The 27,881-nt window shown below is 45.9% G+C and overlaps 1 protein-coding gene across 5 annotated transcripts in view; it reads right to left on the reverse strand.

Moving 5' to 3' along the window:
• Nucleotides 1-27,881, reverse strand: part of SMARCA2 (SWI/SNF related BAF chromatin remodeling complex subunit ATPase 2) — a 1,363,970-nt gene that overhangs the window by 924,222 nt on the left and 411,867 nt on the right. For all 5 annotated transcript variants that reach the window (XM_069228509.1, XM_069228519.1, XM_069228497.1 and 2 more), the window contains one exon: nt 3,323-3,470. In XM_069228509.1, coding sequence (XP_069084610.1) covers nt 3,323-3,470 — 148 coding nt within the window. The remainder of the gene's footprint in view (nt 1-3,322; nt 3,471-27,881) is intronic.

Here is a 27,881-nt window from a genome sequence, read left to right on the forward strand (position 1 = left end):
TCCCTGTTGGTCGTATAGACGCATGCTACGCTAACATCAGTGCCCCTTGCACACATGATTTGGTGAACCATATGTCTGCTGTATTGTACCCCATGATAGCTGGTAAGCTTCTCCTACAGAAAACACAATCAAATGTGGCTGCTACAAGAGGGAAGCCCGATTTTGGTTCTCTTTTCAGAAGAGTCTCTACTTGAGGTCTAGATTCAGGGTCTTAGGCACGGGGGGCATTCCTTTTATGGAAGAGGAAGCCTTACACACCTAATAGTGTTATGCTTCATCATCGGCTTCCTCTCCCCACTCTGGTAGGACAATGCCACCAGAGAAGACTCAACCACCTGATCGACTCAGCACAGGAGGGAGTTCTTAATAAGTAAACTACTGGATAAAAACTGGGATCTAGATGACTAAACTGAAAATAATTTGTATTACCCCAGCTTTTCACCTTTATTGGTAGGGAATGCAGGTACAGTTAAAAACAGTAAAAGGTGATGCCTCAAGTTCTTAATAGGTAAACTACTGAATAAAAACTGGGCTCCAGATGATTAAATAAAAATACCTTGTATTACCCCAGCTTTTCACCTTTATTAGTGGGGAACGTAGGAAGCTGGCTCTGCATATTTCATACCAAAGTATAAGTGTATAGTGTGCACAGACTCCAGTGGATCCCCAGAGGCTTAGGTAGATAATACAAATGCTCTGTTTTGTGGTAGTATGGTCAACCATTTAGGCTTATCAAATGATATCGCAAAGCATTTCTTGTACACACACAGTCAAGAAATTAGCCACACACTCAATGACTAACTCCAGGCCAATGTTTATGTATCAAAAAATATACTTTGTTACTTTATTTCTAGAATCAAAAGGATCTTTTTTGCGGTTAAGTACAGTTTCAAGAATGTATCACTTTCACGTATCAAATGCACTTTGTTTAAAATTCACAGATAAAAAGTTTTCAGGTAAGTAAAACTTTTCAATATCAAAAGTAGACACTTCGTGCAATTTTCATTGAAGGCAAAGAAGTCCTGGAGGGGAAACGTACATACAGTTTATAGGTAAATACTAGGCTTACGGTCCCAGCATTAGGGGTTAAGGTGTCCCACGGCAAAGTTTAAGATTACACCAAGGATGCACAACCAGCAACACAGGGCTGGCCGGGTGCAGAGGTCACATTTGGTGTTGGGTGCCCAATGGAATTCTATGGAGACTGGGGACACTTGGAAGTGAACTGTTTGCAGTTAAGTATCCAAGGTCTCAGAGCACAGGCCTGGGGGCTTTAGATCAGCACAGGGGGGGCCACAGGTCAGCACTTGACACACACCCTCAGCAGCGGGGGTGCGGCCAGGTGCAGGTTGCAAACACATCATTGGGCGCCCAATGCTTTTCAATGCAAAACTCTGGGTTCACAAAGAGGCTGCAGGCTTGGTCCAGGGGGTCGGCTGAAGAAGACCAACAGCTGTACAGGTAAGTTGAGGCTCCTCTGGACGCCGATAGGCTGTCAGCTAGGTTTCCCAAGGCCAGGGGGCTGCGGTTGCAGGCGTACCTTTAGGCATCGGGTATCTTCACCTGATCCGGTCGCAGTGATGGGGGTCCACTGGATTTAGGCTGCATGTGTCGTCATGGGGCCCAGGAGGGGTCAACCTGGGGTACACGCATGGTCGGAATCGCCTGGGGACTCTCTTCTCCGGTGGGCGACTTGGACTCAGGCCGTGGGCATCGAGTGCAGAGTGGGTGGAACTTGTGGATCTGGAAGGTTCTGGAGTTCTGGTTTGGAGTTATTTTTGCGGATAGGGCCGTTGTTCTCCAGAGATCTTGGTCTTCAGGGAAGGCAGACAGTCCTCTGGGAGGTTTGTAGAGGTCGCTGGTCCTGCAGGATGAGTCGTGTCTTCTTGTAACAGGAGTCTTGAAGCTGCAGACAGGCCAGTAGGGCTGGGACCAAGTCAGTTGTCGTCTGGCGTTTCACTGGCACAGCTCTTCAGTCCTTGTTCTTTAGGTCACCAGGAATGTGAAAAACAGGGTTCAGGGGTGCCCCTAAGTACTAGATTTAGGGACATTACAGGGGTCAGAGGGCAGTAGCCAATGGCTACTAACCCTGAAGGTGGCTACACCCTTCCTGTGCCCACTCCCTTTGGGGGAGGGGCACATACCTAACCCTATTGGCTATCACCCTCCAGAAGAAGATGGAGGATTCTGTCAGCAGGGGTTCACCTCAGCTCTGGGCACCCTTGGGGTAGTTCCAGCTGGGTTGGATACTCCTACTGGTGTTTACTAATTTTTCTGCCGAACCTGCTGCCAAAAGTGGGGCTTGGGATGGGAGGCGGGTTTGAGGAGGGAAGGGATTTGGGGGGACACTTCTAGGTGTGTGAGTCTTCCTCTTCCATAAAAGGAATGATTCCCTATGGCCTCTGACCCTGTATCTAAACCTCAAGTGGAGTCTCTTTAGAAAAGAGAACCAAAATTGGGCTTCTCTGCTGTAGCAGTCACATTTGGTTGTGTTTTCTTTGTTTTTCTACGGGGATGTGTGACTGCTTTTGCTCCTCCTCTCTAATATTATGTGATTGAAGCTTCTCCTATAGCACACCAACCCTCTGCATGACTAGCTTTGCTATGTAGTGTTCCACTTGTTCTTTCGCTCTTTGTACTCTTGTTCCTCTGTTATAGTCTGTACACGCTGTATGATGGTGGGAAGTATACAAAAGTGCGATAGTTGAAATATTTGCATTAATCTCATTTACTTGTAACTACTTCGAGCTGAATGCCAATCCATCGTTTTTTTGCACACCATGCCACTCAATGTGGACCCACCTATATGCAAATCAGTCTTGACCCTGTTTCAATCGCAATAGTCCAGCCTTATCTCCCAAATAGGTCGAAACCAGTCCTAGGTTGCTTGTGTTCCAGTTCAGGGAGGACCTGGCATGGCAGTTTGGGCTGGACTGTTCCGAATGGAGCAATTGTGAGATTAACCTAATGTCCTCAAACAGAGAAACTGACAGAACAAAGAGAGAGCACATGATTGTGCATGTGTAGGGGCCTTAACACAGATAAACCCAACAATGCATGGTGAGTCCTAGCGTTTACTTTTCTTTGAAAGGTGGCTCGGGTATTTATCAAATTTAGAAAGACGTACAGGCATATTGAAGGAAAGGGGCCAGACCGATGGTGCAATAATTACCTTTCAAAGTGTAACTTTATAAGAAAAATATAAATTAATAATTCACTGTTAAATGATATTTAATGCTTCTGCTATCAGGGTTTGCGCATTATGTACCAATAACAGAATTACTTCACGTGTATCCAAAACCGCCTTTAATCATTTACTTACTTGATAATGTTTAAGAGAACCATTCACAAGAAGTGAGGATTGCTTTTCCACCCTTTCAGTTATTGCATGGGCAACACCATAATAGGATTGGGACTCTCTGGCATCGGCCTGCATACCATATTCATCATCAACATCTTGTTTTGCTGTCCTGAAATATAAAGTAAAGTGAATATGACACAGGTACATCACCATCATGCAAGGTATACATCTAAAGTAAAGTAATTTAATTATAATCTTAAGCTTTCCATCAGAGGTGTCATCATTGACTTCATAAGACCCCCATTTGTAAGTAGCCAATTAAAGCCAGTAAGCACTTACTACTTGTCTGCAAGGCTTAACAAGTTGTATTTTAAAAGAAAAAAATAGCATAAGGATGGGTATCCATAACTATTGAAATGAATGCTGCTTGAATCCCCTGTAGCCAATAATGCACTACAACTATGTTTCTTAACTTATGGTCCAAGGACCCTGAGGTCCGCAAGCCTACTAAGGGGGAGTCCACAACTGTTTTATAAAATTAAATAATATTAATTTAAACTAAGAATCTATATACAAATATATAACCAAACTTTAAAATGTGAAAACGTTTTCTATATTTGATTGTTAATTAAACAAAATACATCAATACTTTAGCATTTGCTTGGTTTATACTTGTTTGTGTAGTTTTGTGCATTGTTTTGAGGTCCACCTTATCGAAATTGTTTAGGTTGGGGGGGTCCCCGGCTTTCAATAACGACTCAATGGTGGTCCCCAGATTCCAATAAGGGCCTGCCAAAGTCAAAAAATGACCCGATGCACAACAACAAATTTGTATATTTACAGTGAGCCTAAATAAGATTCTTTGATGCTTTCTTGCAAAAAAAGGTATGCTGATTTCTAAGAAGAGGTAGATTTAATCATGAATTAAATGGTGATATTCATGGAGGAGTAGGACTAGTTGATTACCTTCTGTAGTGATATTTTCATGGATTTTATGTACCCAAAAAGTCCTCATTTGTCCTCCAGGTGCCAGATGGATCTAGGAATCTTTACAGTTATCCCTCCCCACCCCCCACAAGCATCGACAGGTGTTGACAGGCTGCAGCTAGGCCTCTTTTCCAGAGAAATAACAGAGAGGCATTAAAAGGGGTTCCCTGTCACAGCCCACTATTCTGCCCTCTGTTCTGTAGGTTTGGAGGACAGAGTTTGTGTTCTTCTTCCCCTGTGCCACCTCACAGCCTCCTGCAAACCACTGTAATACTCCCAGAGCTCTTCATCTCTTTGAACCTCCTATACTGTTGATTCCCCACCCACCACCCCCACCCCCAGTTGTACTTTTGTAAGAAAATCATGTTTCCTATATAATTAGCTCCATAGGCCATTACCTATTGCATGTAACCATTTATGTCAATTTTTCTATCTGCCTTGGTAACTGGCACAAACTGGCGTGACCTATTGAGTCTAACCACTAATGCTCTTTGGTTCCAGCTTTTTGGTTAAATGATTCCAACTGTAACATGCCCCTGTCTTCAGCAAAGGTCATCCGTTAGGTTAGCGCCGGCTTCCATTTAGGTTTTCTTTTGAAATTTCCAGCCTTCCACATGAAACACGTGCCCTTCTGGAACAGTCTTCCCATGAGAAAGATAAACCCCGTCTAAATCTGAATCGACGATTCGCCTCTTTCCAGTCCTGCGCAGTCATCTTCCCTGCACTCACCTGCTGAGTCGCTCCGAACCTCCACTCTAATCTTCCAAGCTTTCCTGTTGATCACATGATCCGGATTCCAATGAAGTTTCCTGTACCCTTCCTTCTTGAGCTACAATTTAACCTCCTCTTTGGCTTCTTGCTATTCAGCCTTCGGACTTCCTTTGGATTCCAGGAGAAGAATTTTCTAGGCTAAGTACCTGACCCCAGATGAGTAAACACTAATCCTTAGTTATGTTTTGAGAAGTGTCTGAGACTGAGGTCTTTAAAGAGAACAGTCCCATTCTTGGAAACTGGACATTGTTGGGAATCCAGGAGGGGCATGATCCGCGTGGACCAGTACACGCAGGAGCGGCCCGACTGACAAATTACCCGGCTGAAGAGAATCTAGTGACGATCCATCATGCTATCAGTGCCATACAGTCTTCCGTCGACCTCAAAATAGGAGACGTTTGTGAGGACGTGGGGTTTCTGTGCCAAGATCTACGTAATGTTACAGCTAGGATCACTGAGGCTGAAACCCGCTGTCCACGGTGGAAGACGTTGTCGCCCAACTGAAAACAAGGGTATCCCACCTCCTCTTGCGCACGTCGGAGTTCCATCGCTGAGCGGAGGATGCCGAAAACCGCTCACGACAAAACAACCTGCGCTTTGTGGGATTTCCGGAGGGTGTTGAGACTTCACACGTCACCGACTTTCCAGAGACCTGGATTAAAACATGGATGCCAATGGAAAAAAAAACTGTCTCAGTAGTTTTTGAACAAGCACACCGGGGCTTGACCCCAAAACCGCTGCCGCAAGCCCAGCACAGGCCCTTGATTGCCCAGATTCTAAATTTTAAGGACAGAGATATTACCCTGAAAGAGGGCTGCTTGCGTCCCGACTTTCGCTATCAAGACGTTAAGGTGCTAATTTTTCCTGATTACACTAAATAAGTGCAGATGCAATAGGGTTCCATATACAGCGGTTGAGCAAAAGCTCCAGGCCATGAATATCTCCTAAAGACTCCTATTTCCAGCTCGGCTCAGAGTAGTGCACACTAATAAAACCCACTTTTTTGACAGCCCAGAGGCGGCTCACCAAGAAGCACCCATATGGCAGTTTGTGCGGCTCTCCCTCATGGGAGGTTGGCCAATCCACAGTGACCTCACCAACAGCCACTCAAAACCGAAGGGGCACTGCACTTGCTCACATAGGGGCAGAGGACCGAAGGTGTCAGTGTCACCCTCTCCACCTCTTCACCCTTGTGATCGATCCCCATCTTCAGCACACTCCTCTGACATCCAGCACGGGAGAACTACAAATAACTCAAACAGATCTTCAGGAAGCAATCTTGTCTGAACGGAGGATACAGCACTACAGGGAGTGCAGAATTATTAGGCAAGTTGTATTTTTGAGGATTAATTTTATTATTGAACAACAACCATGTTCTCAATGAACCCAAAAAACTCATTAATATCAAAGCTGAATATTTTTGGAAGTATTTTTTAGTTTGTTTTTAGTTTTAGCTATGTTAGGGGGATATCTTTGTGTGCAGGTGACTATTACTGTGCATAATTATTAGGCAACTGAACAAAAAAAAATATATACCCATTTCAATTATTTATTATTACCAGTGAAACCAATATAACATCTCAACATTCACAAATATACATTTCTGACATTCAAAAACAAAAAAAAATCAGTGACCAATATAGCCACCTTTCTTTGCAAGGGCACTCAAAAGCCTGCCATCCATGGATTCTGTCAGTGTTTTGATCTGTTCACCATCAACATTGCGTGCAGCAGCAACCACAGCCTCCCAGACACTGTTCAGAGAGGTGTACTGTTTTCCCTCCTTGTAAATCTCACATTTGATGATGGACCACAGGTTCTCAATGGGGTTCAGATCAGGTGAACAAGGAGGCCATGTCATTAGATTTCCTTCTTTTATACCCTTTCTTGCCAGCCACGCTGTGGAGTACTTGGATGCGTGTGATGGAGCATTGTCCTGCATGAAAATCATGTTTTTCTTGAAGGATGCAGAGTTCTTCCTGTACCACTGCTTGAAGAAGGTGTCTTCCAGGAACTTCAAAAATAAGTAATACACTGTTCCAACCATGTAAAACAGAAAGTAGTGACCGGGGTCCTAAATTCTAGGAGCAAGAGGCCTCACACACCCATAGGGTGTCATGCTTCATCATAGGCACTGCTCCTCGTCAGACCGGCGCTGCAATGTCTGACGGGCACCACCCCGTGAGGGGGGGCTCTTTGCCGGAGATCTTTTTATGTGGTGGTGCCGTGACCCCAAAGGTAATTGAAGTGTCAACGGAGATCAAAAAATAATGTGATTTAAAATTGACTACCAAAACCGCCACTGAGACAATGGATTTTATTAGACCAGATGGACGGTCAGGGCCAAGGTTAAAAATATATAGTCAGAAGAGTGAATAGAGAAATTAAGATCAATCACTCTTATAGTGAAAAAATGTATCAAAAGGAGGGGTCTGGGAATTTTCCAAAATCTACCCTCTCATGGGTCAACATGTTTCGCATCCTGGTGGTCCAAACGGATCCAGTGATGCTTCATCAGGACCTTATATGACTATGTGTATCTCCTAAGTACTAAGGGCCACATATATTTCCGAACAAGGTATACAAGTTACTATAAGCCCGCAATTAGCTGGGGGGAGTAACAATCACTTACATGAACGTGGAACCAGTCGTTCCTAACTCGTGCCCGTCCTAAACTTGAAGACGCGCATCCTAGGAATACACAGACCAATGGTCCAGCGCTAAATGACGTTTTTGTCTGCTGCTGTGACCAGGACGTAACCTACCCCGGTCCGTGGTTCCCGTATTTTGAACATATTAGTACAGCAGTCTTCCAGGAACTGGCAGTAGGACTGGGAGTTGAGCTTGACTCCATCCTCAACCCGAAAAGGCCCCACAAGCTCATCTTTGATGATACCAGCCCAAACCAGTACTCCACCTCCACCTTGCTGGCGTCTGAGTCGGACTGGAGCTCTCTGCCCTTTACCAATCCAGCCACGGGCCCATCCATCTGGCCCATCAAGACTCACTCTCATTTCATCAGTCCATAAAACCTTAGAAAAATCAGTCTTGAGATATTTCTTGGCCCAGTCTTGACGTTTCAGCTTGTGTGTCTTGTTCAGTGGTGGTCGTCTTTCAGCCTTTATTACCTTGGCCATGTCTCTGAGTATTGCACACCTTGTGCTTTTGGGCACTCCAGTGATGTTGCAGCTCTGAAATATGGCCAAACTGGTGGCAAGTGGCATCGTGGCAGCTGCACGCTTGACTTTTCTCAGTTCATGGGCAGTTATTTTGCGCCTTGGTTTTTCCACACGCTTCTTGCGACCCTGTTGACTATTTTGAATGAAACGCTTGATTGTTCGATGATCACGCTTCAGAAGCTTTGCAATTTTAAGAGTGCTGCATCCCTCTGCAAGATATCTCACTATTTTTGACTTTTCTGAGCCTGTCAAGTCCTTCTTTTGACCCATTTTGCCAAAGGAAAGGAAGTTGCCTAATAATTATGCACACCTGATATAGGGTGTTGATGTCATTAGACCACACCCCTTCTCATTACAGAGATGCACATCACCTAATATGCTTAATTGGTAGTAGGCTTTCGAGCCTATACAGCTTGGAGTAAGACAACATGCATAAAGAGGATGATGTGGTCAAAATACTCATTTGCCTAATAATTCTGCACTCCCTGTATACCGGAGTCCTACGATATGACCAGTTGCGGCAAAATTCTGTGCTACTGGGAGCACAATAAACTACATGTGGTACACACTTTGACTCCTGATGGCTATCATTGAACCTATACAATAGGAGGGTCCATCGCTTTAATCCTGGTCCCAAGCTGGGGTCTAAGTTTGATACCAGTTTTAGGGTGACAGATGCTTCTAGGGTAGAAGTATGGGATGGGGCAGTTAAGGGGGGTTTTGCGTTTATTTAGGTCTTTAGATAGGGACTTTGGTTTGTTTGTTTACCATCGCACACAGGCACACACCACAGCTGCACCAACTAAGGCATATACCAATTAACATTTCCACGTGGGGGATGGACACATAGGGAGATTTTCCTCACAAAGACACTAGTCCTGGGCCCTCCCAGGCTTATGAAGATAATTTTACGTCAACATGGAGATTACCACTATGATATCCTGGAATGTTAACAGTCTCCTGGACCATGTGAAACGAACCACATTCTTGCAATTCACACACAGGTTCTTACCAGATGCTCTGATGCTCCAAGAGACTAATTTGATGGAGAACTCCTGTCCCTTCCTCGCATGCCAGGGCTATGACAGAGTCTTACACTCAGGCTATACCTGGGGTCTCAAGGAGTAGCAATTCTTCTACGCTCGTCCTTCCCCATGTCTGTTACTCTGGAAACAAAAGACCCTCAGGGCTGTTTTTTTGCCCTTACCAGAACGGTTGAGGTGCATATCATCAACCTGGTTGGAGTATATGTGTCCCTACGGCTCTGGACACCCTCCTTTGAGAACTCTCCAAGATCCTACTAGCCCTCCTGAAGGGCTCACAATAATAGGGGGTGAATTTAACGTAGTACAGACTCCTGAAATCAATGTCACAGGCTCTCCCCTATGCCTCCCATCGAACTGGTGCCTGCCGTTTCCGGGAATGGACCGCTGCAGTTGGTCTTTGTGATGCCTGGAGGATCTGCATCCTCGACACCACCAATACACACACACACCTCTGTGGCACACCATACCTAATCCTGCATAGACCTCCTCCTCATGCTGGCCACAGACTGCTGGGAACTGTCCAAGTTTCAAATTTTACCCCAAGGCATATCAGACCATGCTCCTCTTCTTCTAGGCCTGGGTACACACAGGAACGACCCACACCCCATGTGGCATCTTAATGCCTGGTACCTCCAGGAGGAGACCAACATACAGGCCCTTATTACAGATCTAAAAGCCTACTTTCAACGAAGTGATGGCTCCGTTAGCTCCACTGGCACCCTCTGGGCAGCTAGTAAAGTCGTTATCAGAAGACTTGCCAAGACTCAGATCTGTGCATAACAACGGTCCTAATCTCATCAGATCACCAAACTAGAGGTCTGTGCACTCTGCTTGGAAGCCAGACTCAGGGGAGGAGATATCCCAACAATTAGCCCTCATACGAGTGGCGATCCACCTTCTATCAATACAGCCATGAAACTTTGGCACACTATGATGACTTGGGTATAAGGATGGGGAGATACAAATGGTAAGCTCCTCTACTGGCAGGCCACCTGCCAGCAAGCAAAAATAATGATTCCTAAGATTACAGATGAATATGGTCGCACCCATCACACCCTTCAAGACATTGCACTAACATTTGCAGCTTACTACAGACGGCTGTGGAGCCTCTGTGAACACTGGACCAGATCCAGATCCTCACCTTCTAAGCGAAATACCCCTTTCCCGACTAACTTCCTCAGAGGTCATGCTGGCGGATCAGCCATTGACTGCTGTGGAGGTGGGAGCGGCCATCTCTTCAGTGGCCTCTGGGAAAACCTTGGGCCCAAACGGCTTTTCCCCAGAGTACTATTTAAAATTCAGAGAGACCCTGATACCCTGGTTACTGGCCCACTACAATGAGGTGCTCAAGAAGGGCACATTCCCCTCTGAAATACACACAGCCACTATTGTAGTTCTACCAAAGACCCAGCCCCTTATCATTCTCATGTTCTAATTACTGTCCAATTTCACTCATCAATGGGGAAGTCAAAATCTATTCAAATGTACTGGCTACCCGTCTTAGGCTAGTAGTGCATATGTTTATACATCCCGATCAGTGCATCTTTATGCTGACCCGCAGTGTGCGTCACTGTCTTAAACCGCTCCAGTAGCCCGAGCCCATTGCATTTCATCCCAACTGGCGCTGCTACTCATTGAGCTCAAGAAAGCATTTGATAAAGTGGATTGGAAATACCTGGAACATGTGCTGATACACAATGACTTTGGACCCCATTTTTGTGGGTTGGTTTGTGTACTCTACACCGACAGGTTCAGATTAACAGCATGCTCTCTAAGACCTTCCCTATCAGGAGAGGCACACAACAAGGATGCCCACGCACACTCTAGCACTAGCAATCAATCCCTAGCGCCTTATCTGGAGCAATGGCCAAATGCAGGGATGGAGAAGGGACACAGGGCATGAAGATCGTACTGAACTTTATGTGATGATGTCCTCCTCTCCTTGGAAGACCCAGAGGTGAGTGGTCCTCGCTGTCTTCAGATTCTTGAGATCTTTGGGGAGGCCTCAGGCCTCCATGTTAACCCACCCAAATTGGTTTTGATGCTTCTCAATATCACCCGTGAACCTATTGCTTGGCAGAAAGACATCCCAATATGCCACCTTAGCTTTCACTACCTAGGGATTTGGGTGCCGCTCCACTCAGAACTCACCCGGTCCCTTAATCTTATGCCACTAACAAAGAGAGCTAAAGAAGACCTTCACAGATGGAATTCCCTGCCACTGAATGTCATAGGTAGGACTGCGCTCTATAAAATGATGATCCTACCAAGATTCCTCTACACTTTTTCAAAAAATACCTAAGCACTGGTTCAGAGAGCTAGATAGGCAGGCGTCCTCCTTTTTGTGGCATTAACTCTAGATTCTGTTTGGCCCTCAGCCACTGTAAATATTCCTCTATGAAGGGGTTTTGCAGATGACTAACCTCCACCGTTACTATCTAGCAACACACCTTCTGGTAATCAATGACTGGCTCACTGGGGGGTGGTCTGATCCCACATATCTGCTCAAACCTTAGAATTTCCCCAGATAATGGCCATGTTCTATGGATTCCCCATTTCTACCACTATTCCAGTAGTGATTTTCCTTGCATGAAGGGCAGCCCTCTGACATACTAAGTGGGATGCTAAACCTACACACCAAAACCCTCTATGGCATGGTACATGGATGAAGGAGGTGTCACGGCTGCAGGGGTTTGGGAAGTGGGACCTCATCAGAATAACTCTACTTGGGGATGTGTGGTCCGGTGCCCAATTGTGTACCTTCCAAGAGCTTCAACGCGACTATGCCGTGACCGCCTCACAATTCTTTAAATATTTACAACTGAGGCAGACATTTTCCACCCACACAGCACATACTGCCTCTCTCCTCGAATTAAGCCCACTTGAGGCCACGGTGCTTATCAGCGTGTTGGGTAGGGGTGGTCTATCACAAATCTACCAGAGCCTCTTCCTTAATGCCCTGAGAACTCTGGACCCCCTTGAGGGCCTGCTGGGAAATCTGGATGGGAGCCTTTGAGGATGAGGACTGGTGGGATGTGATGATGGACCCATGGGTTATCATGATCTCGTCTCAGCTACGCATGATCCAGATGTACTACCTGCATTGTACCTACCTCACGCCAGTCAGACTACACCACACAGGTTTCCTCTCCAACCCTGACTGCTGTGGTGGGGGAAGTCACAGAGGTACTGGGCTGGAAGCTTCCCCTTTCTCCTTTGTTGTTGATACTTTGTGTTCTGGAGGGGTCGGGCGGCTCAAGAGCAGACCAAACGTTCCTGGGCACTGCAACGGTAGTGGCCAAGTGGGACATGGCGGCTTGTTGGAAGAACCCCACTCCTCCCAAGCTGATGCAATGGGGGAGAGGGGTAGACTGGTGTGCAGAACAGGAGAAGCCTGTCTATGATGCCTAGGGTTGCCACTAGAAGCATGGCAGATGTGGGGGGAAATGGCTGGGACAGATGGACTATACTGCCTATCTACCCCTATTCAAAGCCTATCTATTCTTCCTTTGTCTCTCTTCTACTGTGTAATGCATGACTATACTGTGGCTTGTCATGTAACCATGATGATGTGCAATTTTGTGCTTGTTTTTGGACGAAAACTAATACAAATTGGTTATTAAAAAATATATGGAAAATGTCACTTACCCAGTGTACATCTGTTCGTGGCATGAGACGCTGCAGATTCACATGCTGTGCACATCCCGCCATCTAGTGTTGGGCTCGGAGTCTTACAAGTTGTTTTTCTTCTAAGAAGTCTTTTCGAGTCACGAGATCGAGGGACTCCTCCCCTTTCGGCTTCATTGCGCATGGGCGTCGACTCCATCTTAGATTGTTTTCCCCGCAGAGGGTGAGCTAGGAGTTGTGTATATAGTAATAGTGTCCATGCAATGGAGTAAATATGTATGTACATAATGTGGTTAAAAGTGATATATTTACAAATTTACAAATGTTCAAGTCTAATTTTTCTCAACTTAAAACGGCTACAGGCTCCCGGGGAGGTGGGAGGGCGCATGTGAATCTGCAGCGTCTCATGCCACGAAGAGATGTACACTGGGTAAGTGACATTTTCCGTTCGATGGCATGTGTAGCTGCATAGACTAGTAAGCAGTTATCTCCCCAAAAGCGGTGGTTCAGCCTGTAGGACTTGAAGTTGTTTGAAATAAAGTCCGTAATACTGCTTGTCCTACTGTGGCTTGCTGTGTTGTTAACACATCCATGCAGTAATGCTTGGTAAATGTATGAGGCGTAGACCATGTGGCTGCCTTACAGATTTCAGTCATTGGTATGTTTCCTAAAAAGGCCATGGTAGCACCTTTCTTTCTAGTGGAGTGTGCCTTTGGTGTGATAGGCAGTTCTCTTTTTGCTTTTATATAACAGGTTTGAATACATTTCACTATCCATCTGGCAATGCCTTGTTTGGATATTGGATTCCCTGTATGAGGTTTTTGGAAAGCAACAAACAATTGTTTTGTTTTGCGAATTTGTTTTGTTCTATCAATGTAGTACATTAGTGCCCTTTTAATGTCTAATGTATGTAATGCTCTCTCAGCTACAGAATCTGGTTCTGGAAAGAACACTGGGAGTTCCACTGTTTGATTTAAGTGGAACGGTGATATGACTTTAGGTAAGAATTTAGGATTTGTTCATAGAACTACTTTATGTTTGTGTATTTGAATAAAGGGTTCTTGTATGGTAAAGGCTTGTATTTCACTTACTCTTCTGAGAGATGTGATAGCTATTAGAAATGCTACTTTCCATGTTAAGTACTGTATCTCACATGAGTGCATGGGTTCAAATGGTGGACCCACGAGTCGTATTAATACGATGTTGAGGTTCCACGAAGGAACTGGTGGTGTTCTTGGTGGGATAATCCTTTTCAGACCCTCCATAAATGCTTTTATGGCTGGGATTGTGAATAATGAAGTTGAGTGCGTAATTTGCAGATAAGCTGAAATTGCAGTGAGATGTATTTTAATGGATGAAAAAGCTAACTTGGACTTTTGTAAGTGTAGTAGGTAGCTTACAATGTTTTTAGCAGATGCGTGTAATGGTTGAATTTGATTATTATAGCAGTAATAAGCAAATCGTTTCCACTTATTTGCATAGCAATGTCTTGTGGTTGGTTTCCTAGCTTGTTTTATGACCTCCATGCATTCTTGTGTAAGGTCTAGGTGTCCAAATTCTAAGATTTCAGGAGCCAGATTGCTAGACTGAGCGATGCTGGACTCGGGTGTCTGATCTGTTGTTTGTGTTGAGTTAACAGATCTGGTCTGTTTGGCAATTTGATATGAGGCACTACTGAGAGGTCTAGTAGTGTTGTGTACCAAGGTTGTCGTGCCCAAGTTGGTGCTATTAGTAAGAGTTTGGGTTTGTTTTGACTCAATTTGTTTACTAGATACGGAAGGAGTGGGAGAGGGGGAAACATGTAGGCAAATATCCCTGACCAACTCATCCATAATGCATTACCTTGAGAGTGAGCCTGTGGGTACCTGGATGCAAAGTTTTGGCATTTTGCGTTTTCTTTTGTTGCAAATAGGTCTATTTGCGGTGTTCCCTATCTTTGGAAGTAATTTTTTAGTATTTGGGGATGAATTTCCCATTCGTGGATCTGTTTGTGATCCCGAGAGAGATTGTCGGCTAACTGGTTTTGAATTCCTGGTATGAACTGCGCTATTAGGCGAATGTGGTTGTGAATCGCCCAATGCCATATCTTTTGTGCTAAGAGACACAACTGTGTCAAGTGTGTCCCTCCCTGTTTGTTCAGATAATACATTGTTGTCATGTTGTCTGTTTTGACAAGAATGTGTTTGTGGGTTATTATAGGTTGAAATGCTTTCAACGCTAGAAATACTGCTAGTAGTTCTAAGTGATTTATATTAAGCTGTCTCTGCTGAGTGTCCCATTGTCCTTGGATGCTGTGTTGGTTGAGGTGTGCTCCCACCCTATCATGGAAGCATCCGCTGTGATTACGTATTGAGGCACTGGGTCTTGAAAAGGCCGCCCTTTGTTTAACCATTGAAGCAAGATGTATGTTTGGCGGTCTGTCAACACTAGATCTTGAAGTTGACCCTGTGCTTGTGACCATTGTGATGCTAGGCACTGTTGTAAGGGCCGCATGTGTAATCTTGCGTTTGGGACAATGGCTATGCATGAGGACATCTTGCCTAGTACTTTCATTACTAATTTTACCTGGAACTTTTGGTTTGGGTGCATGGCCTGTATTACGTTTTGGAATGCCTGTACCCTTTGTGGACGTGGAGTGGCAATCCCTTTTGTTGTGTTGATTGTTGCTCCTAAGTACTGTTGTATTTGACACGGTTGTAGGTGTGATTTGTTGTAGTTGATTGAGAAACCTAGCTTGTGAAGGGTTTCTATGACATACTTTGTGTGTTGTGAACACCGTTCTTGCGCATTGGTTTTGATTAACCAATCGTCTAGGTACGGGAACACATGTATTTGCTGCCTTCTGATATGGCTGCCACTACGGCAAGGCATTTTGTAAAAACTCTTGGCGCTGTTGTTATTCCGAATGGCAACACTTTGAACTGGTAATGTACTCCTTGGATTACAAACCTTAAGTACTTTCTGTGGGAAGGCTGTATGGGTATATGGAAATACGCATCCTTGAGGTCTAGTGTTGTCATGTACTCTTGTTGTTTGAGCAATGGGATCACGTCTTGCAGTGTCACCATGTGAAAGTGATCTGATTTGATGTAAATGTTTAATGTTCTGAGATCTTGGATAGGTCTTAGAGTTTTGTCTTTTTGGGGTTGAGAAAAGAAAGGGAGTAAACCCCTGTTCCTTTCTGATGAATTGGTACTAGTTCTATTGCATCTTTTTGCAACAACGCTTGGACCTCCAGTTGTAATAGATCCATGTGTTGTTTGGACATGTTGTGTGTTTTCGGTGGGACATTTGGAGGGAATTGTAGAAATTCTATGCAATAACCATGTTGGATAATGGCTAGGACCCACGTGTCTGTTGTTACTTCCTCCCAGTTTTTCTAAAAATTGGTTAGTCTCCCCCCCACTGGTGTTGGGGATTTGTGACGCTGAAGTCACTGTTTATTTTGAGGTGTCTTGGGACTTTGGAACTTCCCTCTAGTTTTAGGGAACTATCCCCCTCTGTATTGTCCCCGAAAACTTCCCCTCTGATATTTACTCTGGTAAGTGGGTCTTGTTTGTGAGGTTGAGGGTTCTGTGCTCTGTCCTCGAAACCCCCCTCTAAACTGTGATTTACGAAATGTGCCTCTGCTCTGTGGGGAGTAGAGTGCGCCCATGGCTTTGGCCGTATCTGTGTCCTTTTTAAGTTTCTCGATAGCAGTGTCCACCTCCGGCCCAAACAACTGCTGTCCGTTAAAAAGCATATTCAGCACCGCTTGTTGAATTTCCGGCTTGAATCCTGAGGTGCGTAGCCATGCGTGTCTCCGTATGGTGACCGCTGTATTTACAGTCCTAGCAGCTGTGTCAGCTGCATCCATTGCCGGCCGTATCTGATTGTTAGAGATACTTTGGCCTTCTTCCACCACTTGTTGTGCCCTCTTTTGGAACTCTTTGGGTAGATGTTCTATGAAATGTTGCATTTCGTCCCAATGAGCCCTATCATATCTAGCCAGCAAGGCCTGTGAATTGGCAATGTGCCATTGGTTGGCTGCTTGTGCCGCGACCCTTTTCCCCACTGCGTCAAACTTTCCTTGTCGGGTGGTGGTGCATCTCCCGAGGTGTGTGAGTTCGCCCTTTTGCGAGCTGCCCCTACTACCACTGAGTCCGGTGTTAATTGCTGCGTGATGTACACAGGGTCTGTTGGTGGAGGTATGTACTTTTACTCCACCCTTGGAGTGATGGCCCTGCCTTTCACAGGCTCTTGAAACACTTGCTTTGAGTGTTTCAGCATTCCCAGTAACATAGGGAGACTCTTTGTACTGGCTATGTGTGGACGACAGCGTATTAAACAAAAAGTCATCTTCTATTGGTTCTGCGTGCAGGGTGACATTGTGAAACGCGGCTGCTCTTGACACCACCTGTGTGTAGGCAGTACTGTCCTCAGGTGGTGACGGTCTCGCTGGATAACAGTCGGGACTGTTATCTGATACTGGCGCATCATAAAGATCCCATGCATCAGGATCATCCTGACTCATTCCTGTATGAGTTGGAGACTGCATCATTGGTGGAGTGGCTACCGGTGATGGTTCTGGTGAGCGTTGTGGTGATGGTGGCGGAGTTATTTGTTTTGCCACCTTTGCTTGGGGGGTTGCTTGTCCTTCTCTTGGAAGGCAAGTTTCCTTTTAATTCGGATTGGAGGGAGAGTACTGATTTTCCTGTGTCCTTCTGAATGTGGAGCCTTCTTTGAGTGTAATCTGGCTCCCCTGCCTCTAGCTCCTGTCCGAATCTGTGTCCTTGCATCTGTGAGGACAGGCCCTGTTCCTCGGTGTAGGAACTTGGTTTCGGCTCCGAGGCCGGATGTTTCGGTATCGAAACCTTTTCGACCATCTTTTTCGGCTCCGAAGACACTTTTTTGCCTTTCGGTGTTCCGATCTCTCGGTGCCGACTCGTTCCTGTGCCGCTCTCTTGATGTCGAGATTGCTCTGACCCGGTGTCGAGTCTGTTCTGTCCCGGTATCTCGACCAGAGTCGGATGACTTTGACACATGTGTGCCCTTTTTCGGTGCCGATGGCCGTCACCTAATTTTCGGGTTAAGCCATGGCCTGTTGGCGGTGGCGTCCCCTGGGCTTTAGTGAATTTTCCATGAGTTTTGGGCAGGGGCGTCTTACTCACGGTTCTTGGCGTCTGTTCGGAATCGACCTCGTCCAAGTCCGAATCCGCGATGGAGAAGGTTTCTTCTTCCTCCAAGTGTTGGTGTCCTGCCGGCGCCGACGCCATTTGAAGTCTTCTTGCTCTTCGGTCTCTTAGCGTTTTCCTCGACCGAAACGCTCGACAGGCCTTGCAGGTATCCTCTTTGTGTTCGGGAGACAAACACAAATTACAGACCAGATGCTGATCTGTGTAAGGATACTTGTTGTGACATTCGGGGCAGAAGCGGAATGGGGTCCGTTCCATTAGCCTTGAAGACGCACGAGGTCGGGCCGAGCAGGCCCCGCCGGGGAATCTAAAACCCCGAAGGGCCACCGGAGCTCTTCAAAATTCGGTGTCTATCTGTTTTAACTAACCTGATACCGAACGCAAACAATACCGTCGAATTTTCCGAGATTTAACTAACTTTCCGAACCGAAACACGGACCGAAGAGGAACACGTCTGAACCCGATGGCGGAAAGAAAACCATCTAAGATGGAGTCAACGCCCATGCGCAATGGAGCCGAAAGGGGAGGATTCCCTCAATCTCGTGACTCGAAAAGACTTCTTCGAAGAAAAACAACTTGTAACACTCCGAGCCCAACACTAGATGGCGGGATGTGCACAGCATGTGTATCTGCAGCTACACATGCCATCGAACATATATATATATATATATATATATATATATATATATATATATATATATATATATATATATATATATATATATGCTGAGAACTGTTAGCAAACAACTCTTCAAGTTGTTTTGAGTGCACATGCCTGCAGCTACATTAAAAGGTCCAGGGAGTACAGTGTCACAAGGCAGCAGAGCAGACCCAGTCATGCAAGTCTGTCTTTTTCTTGTTTTATTCCCAATCCCCATTCTCCTAGCAGGCAGTGAGTAAATTGTTGCTTGTTGCCATATTACATTGCTGTTGTGTTATCTGTGAGGATATGAACACATTTTTCTCAAACGGATGCAGAAATGGCTGAGGGTCTATCAAAATGCCTGTCAGTAGAGAAGAGTTACAAGACAGCTCTGCTTTGTTTGTGACTAAATACCCTGAGTTGCCATGTTGTCTAAGTAGCCATACTAAATGAGGTATGCAGCATTTGTCCCTACCATTACCACCAGCTTCCACATGTAAGTTGGTCCAGGACCAGCCATATTTACAGCTCCCGGAAACCCTCTGGAAGAATCAGGATCATATCAAAGAGAGTTCGCCATCATTAGGTTCACTAAAAGAACAAGTAGGATGTAAAAGGACCGGAGGACCAGGAGGCAGAAAACCATCAGAGCAAGACTGCAGTTCTGAAGGCTTTCCTCCCTGTACAGTGAGAGCCATACACTAGTGTCCACAACAGCCCTAGGAAAGGCCAGACACAGAGTGCACTGAACGTTGAACTTGGTGCAACTGACTGAACAGGTCAGGCATAACTGCTGAGAGTTTATGCTCTGGATGAGGCCTGATAGCAGCTGTGGTTAGCCCACCTTCTATCACAATCACTGAGGCATAGAAATGCATGTATCCCTGAACTGTGAAGACGAGCCACACCCACAAGACTTAAAAAAAAACACATCCAAAGGGCCAATATTAGGTCTGAACAGGAGCAACACACATGGATAGTGAGTGGACTGGGACATGATAATACAGGGTTTGCAGATTCATGGACACAAATGAATCTAACAACCTCATGGCCAGCAGGACTGAAACATGAGACAGCATTGTGAACCTCTCGATGAGGAGGGAGATCAGAACCCAAAAATTAAAAATACGCCAGACTGCACCTTTGCTCAGCACTTCCCTTGAAACAATCTGGACATGGTCGATATTGCTGAAATAAATGAAGGGATGTGAGGGGGAATGTTCTTAAACAAAAGACAGTAACCATACTCCACAACTAGGAAGTCCCAAGAATCTGAGGAAAGTGCCAGCTGATTCTCTACAAAATGAGATATGTGCTTACAGGCTAGATGCTTAGGTTTGTCACATGGAAAAATGAAGTGGTTTTGCAACTAATTTAACAAAAGAACCTGGTGCTGGTGCCCTGCACTGTCTCTAAAGCAGCTGGATTGCCTGAAAGATTTGCCTCAGATGAGTGGACTGTCCCCTGAATTATGAATTCAATGAACAGATCCAAGAAAGGTAGCAGTGGAATATATCAATTGCACATCCCTGAAGCAATCCTTTAGGGTTAACAAGTCAAATTGATACTTATTTTAAACAAAGGTTCTCAATTTGTACTGTGTGCTACATACAGTGCCCAACACCCTGCTACCTAATGGGTGTCACAAGTGTCATAGCCCAACTGAGTTATGACCAAATTGCAACCATAGAATAGCACCAGAGCACTCCAAACCTTGTAGTGATCCAAAAGTACACACAATAAAAAGTCAGTAGATTTCCAGTCCAATAAAAATCTGTATAATGTACAGTCAACACAAGTTTCGTTTGATGCAGACTTTAAGACTTCTATGCCTCCATAAGTAGTATCTGGGTTAAGAAGTGTGTGGACAGTGGACAAACAGAGTTTGGAAATAAAGTAATAAAGACTGCGCATACACTATTGTTATATTTATTTTTGCAAGGGAGTGTTATTCTTTGCTTTTACTGTTTTGGAGTGCTCTAGTGCTATCCAACAGTTGTCCTCTGAAATAACATTTGAACTGCTGGGGAGGTAAGCCTTAGCATGGAAGGGCTCGGTTGAAAGTGGCCCAGAGCAGAATCAGCATTATTCACATAACTAGACACTGTTGAATGTAATATCCAGGTTTGCCTGGGTGGCGATAAAAAAATGGGTTAACCATATCCAGCACTTCATCGGTTTTGCAGATGAGCGCAGTAATGGAAGTCACCTCTTTCGTAGGTTGACCTGAGGAACACTACAGCTCAAGTTCAGGGGAGATCTCATGTCAACCGGCATCCTGGAGGTTAAGATCATCCATGCTGTATAGAGAAAGAAGAGCGTCCACCTCATTACAATTATTATAATCACTCTCATTGTGAGGTATCATGGAGCGCATCTTGATGGGCAATATTTTGAACATGAACTAGTGGCTCGCACTGTAGAACACCCTCAGAAGACACTTGGATCTTATCTCATGCCTGAGTGAAAATGGCCTGTGCTTGAGAAGCAAGAGTTAACTGCAGGTATGGTGCCGGCTAAGCATAGTGTGGCATTGGTAAAAGCATCCTCACCAGAACAACCAGAAGGGTCTTCAGGGAAGTGGCTCAGGACAGGAAGTCCTTTGTGCTAAAGTGGCCCTACTGCAGTTCCAAATGTGGTCTACAATTAGAGGCTGCAACAGTTGTCGGATGCACAGTCAAAGTTGTTGAACACTCTGTGGGGCTAACAGAGGGAGCACAAGAGGATTTAAAGACGTGAAGCACAGCCTGAAAAAACAGGCTGGGTTATCCAAAGGTGCTGGAAACTCTGGGTGCAGCTTGTCAAGCAAATGCACTGACTCCTGCATGGCAACACTGGGTTATGACAAAATTGCAACCAAAGGATAGCACCAGAGCACGGAGCACTCCAAAACAGCAAAAGCAAAGAATAACACTCCTTTGCAAAAATGGATAGCCCAACAGTGTATGCGTGGTCTTTATGGATATATTCCCAAACTCTCCAATGACCTAAAAGTATACACAATAAAAACTCTTTTGTTTTCCAATTTCCAATGAAACTCCATATACTGTACAGCTGACACGTGTTTCGTTTGATGCATTTTGTTCATGGCTACTATTCCTCCATAAATAGAATCCGGAATAATAAGTGTGTGGACAGTGGACTTTCAGATCTACCCCAGGAATAGCAGCACTGTTTGGGACAACACAGCAGGTGACATAAGCTTTGAAAGCTAGGTTATGAGGTAAGTAACCAACATAGGAGATAAACTACGTCTTTGAATCTCGACAGCACTTCTGAAGATTCCATCTAAAACATGTCAACAGTGAGCAACACAGTTTATAACTTTCAGAAAAAAGGCAATACATGTCACTGTTGATGAGTAACTGAAAGGGAGCTTCAGGGAAAAAAAAGACAGTTCGAAAGACAAATTTGTTTAAAGCCTGCAAGGATCACGCAAAGCTAAGGACTGTAGCCCACCTATCCTTTCATCAGTGGTACCTGCAATCATGAAAACTGTCTTCCACTACAGTGTTATTTTCACTAGAAGCTGGGTGTGCTAAAAGCCTTTCAACCATATTTGTTAAAAATGCCAGCAAAATATTGATTTAAAGCCCACAGAAAGAGAGATTGGAGAAGAAGGTGAAATATGAAAATGTTTCTGAAAACACTGCTTGGCACATATTGAAATTACAGTGGTGAAAAGATGTGGAGAATGCTTGCTCCCTTTACAGGGTGTTTAAAAAAGGTTTACATTTTCTGGACAATCTGCTCGTCCATGCAGAAATGAAATGCGCCAAGTCCACCAAAAGTATATCAACTGTACTATAACAAAAACACATGGAGCAAATAAAGGACAGCTCTAGCTGAAAGTGATGCCTGTGTATGACAGTGATCATTTGACTGCCCAACTCACCACAATTCAGGTATTGAAGAAGTTCAATCCTACAAAGAAGAAAAGATAAGTTCTTACCTGTAATCAGGGGGCGTGGCCAAGATGGCGGTTGGGACAGACATGTTAACGCCTGATCCAACCTGCCAAGGTAAATTATCCATCCTCATCCCCCTCAAGGAGCACAGCTATGTGGTACGAAAGGCTTCACTCTGTCAGCAGAACCTGGGGGCACGAATACCGACGTCGGTTGTCCCTGTTGGCGACCCCCAACGAACAGAGGGGTATGTGCGGCCTACGCTGCCGACCACACCTCGTGTGACGCAGCGGAGGGCTGCAGAGGCTCGTGAGCTGGAGTGAGAGGATGCTCTGTGACCACATGTAGGAAGCTAGCTCTTTATATGATATACCAAAAAGATATATATATTGCAAAGAATCCTGGGGTACCCCTACCTGTGGGCAGGGGCATGCGCTACCAATTCCAAGGTGCTCTTTTAGGGGTACTTTGGTCGAGCAGCCTTAGCTTATCAGGGAGGCGTTTCAGACTGAAAACTCAATAAGAAGATCCACACCAATTTACAAAAATAACCAGTGTCTTTATATATGTTTAGGCATCAGAATCACTACAATCAGGTAAGTATGTTTTACAAGAAAAATATTTACAGTTTTGAAAAGACCAGTGACTTACGGGACCAATCTCCTGGACTTAGGTCAAGTATTGGGCAGGGGTCAGGACCACACCAACAGGTCACACCGGGCAGCACTGGGGTGGCTGGGTGCAGAGGTGTTGCACGGTGTCTGGTGCCCAATATTAGTAAATGGGGATCTGTCTGGTTAAAAAGAGGCTGCAGGTTTGGACAGGGAGTCCAGTTGAGGAGAACCAACCGGTGGATTCAATTCTTGAGATGCTCGAGGATGTGGGGACAACTTAGGTCCACTTCTCCAAGGGCCAGGGGCGATGGGTGCAGAGATGCTGTGAGGTGTCGGGTTTTCTCCGGCCTGTGGGCAGAGGTCGCAGGTGGCATCAGGGAGTCCACAGTGGGAAAGTCCAAGGCAGGATCTGGCTCTAGAGATCTAGGAGACCACACTGGCATTGTTGACCCACTTTGCCTTGGGCTAGGTGGTATGGGTGCAGTGGTGCTTTCTGGTGTCTGGTTTTTGGGGTCAAACGTCCTCTCAGGTCTCTTGGGGTGCCTGCAAGATGCAAGGAAGCAGCTCTGCTGCTCCATGGGAATTCCTGGGTCTTTATTGAAGATAGGCAGTTAACTTTGGTGCAAGTCGACGGGAACAGCAGACAGGCCAGCAGGGCTGGGGCCAAGTCAAGTGTTTCTTCCTCAGTCTTAGCTTTTGCAGATCTTGGGTGTCCTTTGTAGGTCAGCAGGAAACTGAATTCCTGGTGCCAGGGGCTCCCCTAAATACTTTATTCAGGGACATTTTGGGGAGTGTAAGGTAGTAGCTAATGGGTTACTTACCCCTGGGATCACTACACCCCCTATATGACACCCCTTCTTGTGGGAAGTGGATATAACCCTGTCCCAAAGATTCCAAATCTGCCAACACCAACATGGTAGATTTCTAAATATTGTGTCCACATCAGGCTGTGCACCTTAGGGGTGGGACTGACCTGAGGGGTGAAAAACCTCTCTGAATACTAAATGTCCCCACCTGTCCAGGTGCCAAATGGGCCTTTGGGCAGGGGTGTCGGCATTCTCCTTTGAGCGAAGCAAGATCTGCATACCAAGGGCGGTAGGCTTCTTTGAAGCCCCCTGCCTTGGAATGCAGATTCACAGGTCATCCTGTTGGGTGGGGTGTGTAAACAACTCTCCAAGAGCAGGTTTTGTTTCTGACCACCTGAGAGCAAGGCTCTCAACCTTGGGGGTAAGAATTGTGTCTGGTGGTGGCAGGCTGTCTAAAACTAGTCAGTCCACACAATGTTAGTAGGTAGGTTTTCAGGGGACACCTCTAGGGTGCATGTATTAATAAATCCATCACTGGTATCAGTGAGGGTTTATTAATATGAGGTATTTGATACAAAGCATCTCTATTTTCAGTGAAGCCATCATGTAGCTGCGGAAATCGTAGTGACCAGTGTCCAGCACATGTACCTAAAATAGCTTCCCTGTTGGGCATATCTGCTCTTGCAGATATGTCCTCACTTGTAATATAATGCACCCTGTCTTCGGGCTGTGTGGCCTGCTGTAGGTGTGACTTGCATATATTGCATGCAGTGTTAGGGGACATGGCACACAGGCAGATCTTGTGTTTTCACTTTTAGCTGCACCACGAAATGCAGCCTGCAATGGAAGCCGTGCTAGGTGAGGGGTCACAATACATGCTGCAGCCCTTGGGGGCCCTCTTTGGTACCCATGCCCTAGGTACAAGCAGTACCATTTACTAGGGACTTACAGGGGAACCAAAGGCATTACCAATTGAGAAACAATTGCACAGTTTTAGGGAAAGAGATCTGGCCCTGGAGACCTGGATAGCAGGAATAGAGTTCACTTTTAGTCAAATTTGCATTATGTACCAGGCAAAAAGAGGGGGTGACCATCTCAAAATGGGGCCCTTTCTTACACTGCATGCACGCCACTGGAAAGCAGAGGCGCTGGGATACCCTGCACTGGCCCGCGGTGAGGATTGGAGGATGAGCAGCGGGCGCCTGAGCGCCCATTTATGAGCGACACAGCCATAAACTGAGAGGCACTGTGGAGAGGAGTGATGGTTAGCCACCCATGTACGCCCCCGCGATGCTTAAGTGCAATCAAGAGCTATGGTCGTGCCCAATGTGAGACCCGAAGGGCCTCACCAGTGGAATCATTGAACACAAGGTACCATCTGTCCATGTACAGAGATTACAATCACAAGGCATACTGAGTGAGATGCCCTATTACTCTTGCTGCACACACCTTGGGGTGGGACCTGCTTTCTTTCAGCCACCCTCCTCCCCTGCATGCACGGTACAGAAGAAGCACATATAACTCTGGAACTTGGGGTTTAGCCCAACAAATTGCTCTTCCCTGCCTGTGTGGTGCCCAGTGGCACCTTGGAACATTACTCTTGCACTGCTTACTCTCCCGACACCAAGGTGAAGTGGGCTTATACTCCCTGGGTGACTGCCTCAGGAGATGTGGAATCATGTTGCTCTCCTGCCCAGGGTGCTAGATGTATGAACTTATTGCCAACACAGAGGCAGGCTTTGGACCTACCTGGGCTAATCCTGGCTCTGGGGTCCCACTGCACTCCTACATTTTGGGGGCCTTGATTGCATGAACTAAAGATTACGAGTAAAGCACTGAAAAACCCGCAACACCTATAGTTCTTTTTGGTTGTCACAAGATGGCAACCAAAAAGTAAAGGTAGGTAAAGGAAGAGAGATTGTGTCCACATGTGCACTTATGCAGACCTGTTGCAGTCGGCAGTGGAGCTTCTCTTGCAGGACCACACAAAAAAAAGTTTGTACTCCTGACAGAGGTTAGTGGACTTAAAGCCACCCTGGAAAATAAGCTGGACTCACTGACGGTTGATGTCAGATTCTTGAGAGAGGATCATAAGAAGCTGTAAGTCAGTGTGCAGGATGCAGAAAAAGCACCAGCCACGATTTGCTCTTCAGTAATGAACTAACACCAACAAATCAAGGCACCGCAGAAGGAAGTGCTGCACTTACGTGCCAGCGCAGATGATGCCAAAGGCCACTCAAGGAGTAATAACATTAGGGTAGTGGGCCTTCCTGAAGGGGTGGAGGGCCCAAGCACAGACTGCTATCTGGAAAAGTGGCTGACAGAGGAGGTGCTGGGAGGAAAGATCTTCAAGTTCTTCTTAATCGAAAGCGCATAAAGGGTGCCTGGATGTCCTCCTGCACCAGATGCACTGTCGCGGCCAGTGGTGGCAAGGTTCTTTAATTCCGGGGATCGGAACAATATATTGCAATTGACCAATGAAAAGGGTCCCTGATCTGTTAACATCTGCACTGTCACCATTTTTCCAAACTACACCATAGATGTCCGCATTCAAGATGCATTCTGCAACGTGAAGGAGCGTCATCGCTCCTTGAATATCAAGTATTCCCTGTTTTTTTCCACCAAAATTTAGTCATTTCTGCGCTGAGACGCTGTTCTTCATGGCACCTAAAGGCGTGCAGTCCTGGCTGGAAACGAGGGAGGATCAGCAACGTTCATTTCCACCTGTGAATGGAGGAGGATTGGCAGACCCGAAGACATCGGCGTCGCTCTACCAGGAACGCAGGAGGCATCCGGAGCAGGCCTACAAAGGCGCAGGCAGCACTAGGCAGAGCAGAGGTGTTGGCAGCAGTGGAACAGTCCTCCCTATCAGGCCAGGAGAGCCATGACTCTTATGGCGATGATGGGCCTCAATGCGACAATACACAGGTGGTGGTGCTTCCAGAGGGGCTGCAGGGAGGCTTGCAAGTCACCCCTTTGACTGTGGACCTGTTTCAATCTACCCAAGCACCCTGCATGGTTTAAATCTTTTATTTGGTATGATTTGCTGCATGAGGATTGGCAGGAGATGTGGAGTGAAGAAGTTTGCTGAGAAAGTACTGCTGCGAGGGGGGATTTCTGCACTTTTCTGACAGCAGGACTTTGGTTTGTGGGTTTTACTAGTGTGTGACTTGGGCCACCCCCTATGACCGGTTAGACTTTGTAATTGTGTCTGGATCATTAATGGCACTTAGTGGCTGTGACTGATGGAGGGTACAGCCTGGTCGTGTGGTTTGTTAATTCTGTTATCTTGTGATTTGATTAACATATTGCTTGGTCTCCTTTGCTGCCGCGCCTGCTCCCTGACCTATGTTTAGAAGCCAGCGCTCCTCATCAAACGCAGCTTGTATGGACCCCAGGGACTACACTACATTGACATGGAATGTGAGGGGTATGGGCTACTATAGTAAACGACAGGATCTACACCTACCTTAGGAGGTAATGTTCAGTTTGCATGCCTCCAAGAAACCCTTCTAATTGCAGAGGAACTTAAAAGACTACGTAAGTGATGGTGGGGCTTGGTGGTAGTTACCACTTATTTAGCTTATCCTAGGGGAGTCCTGCTCTGGGAGGCCCTGGGGTGCCTTTTGTTCTTTGGATCCAGAGGATCTTTATGCCATTGCGGAGGGCACATTAGATGGGGAACACTTCACACTTGTGGTACTGTATGCTTCCATTTGGGTCAGCCTTTATTGTTCAGTTCTCTCACACCAGCTCTCCTTCATTCCCCGTTGTCCCCATCGTTCTGGTGCGGAGACATTAATAATACCCCTGACCTAGGATTAG

This window comes from Pleurodeles waltl, chromosome 1_1 (assembly GCF_031143425.1).
Source record: "Pleurodeles waltl isolate 20211129_DDA chromosome 1_1, aPleWal1.hap1.20221129, whole genome shotgun sequence".
NCBI classification, from domain to species: Eukaryota; Metazoa; Chordata; class Amphibia; order Caudata; family Salamandridae; genus Pleurodeles; species Pleurodeles waltl.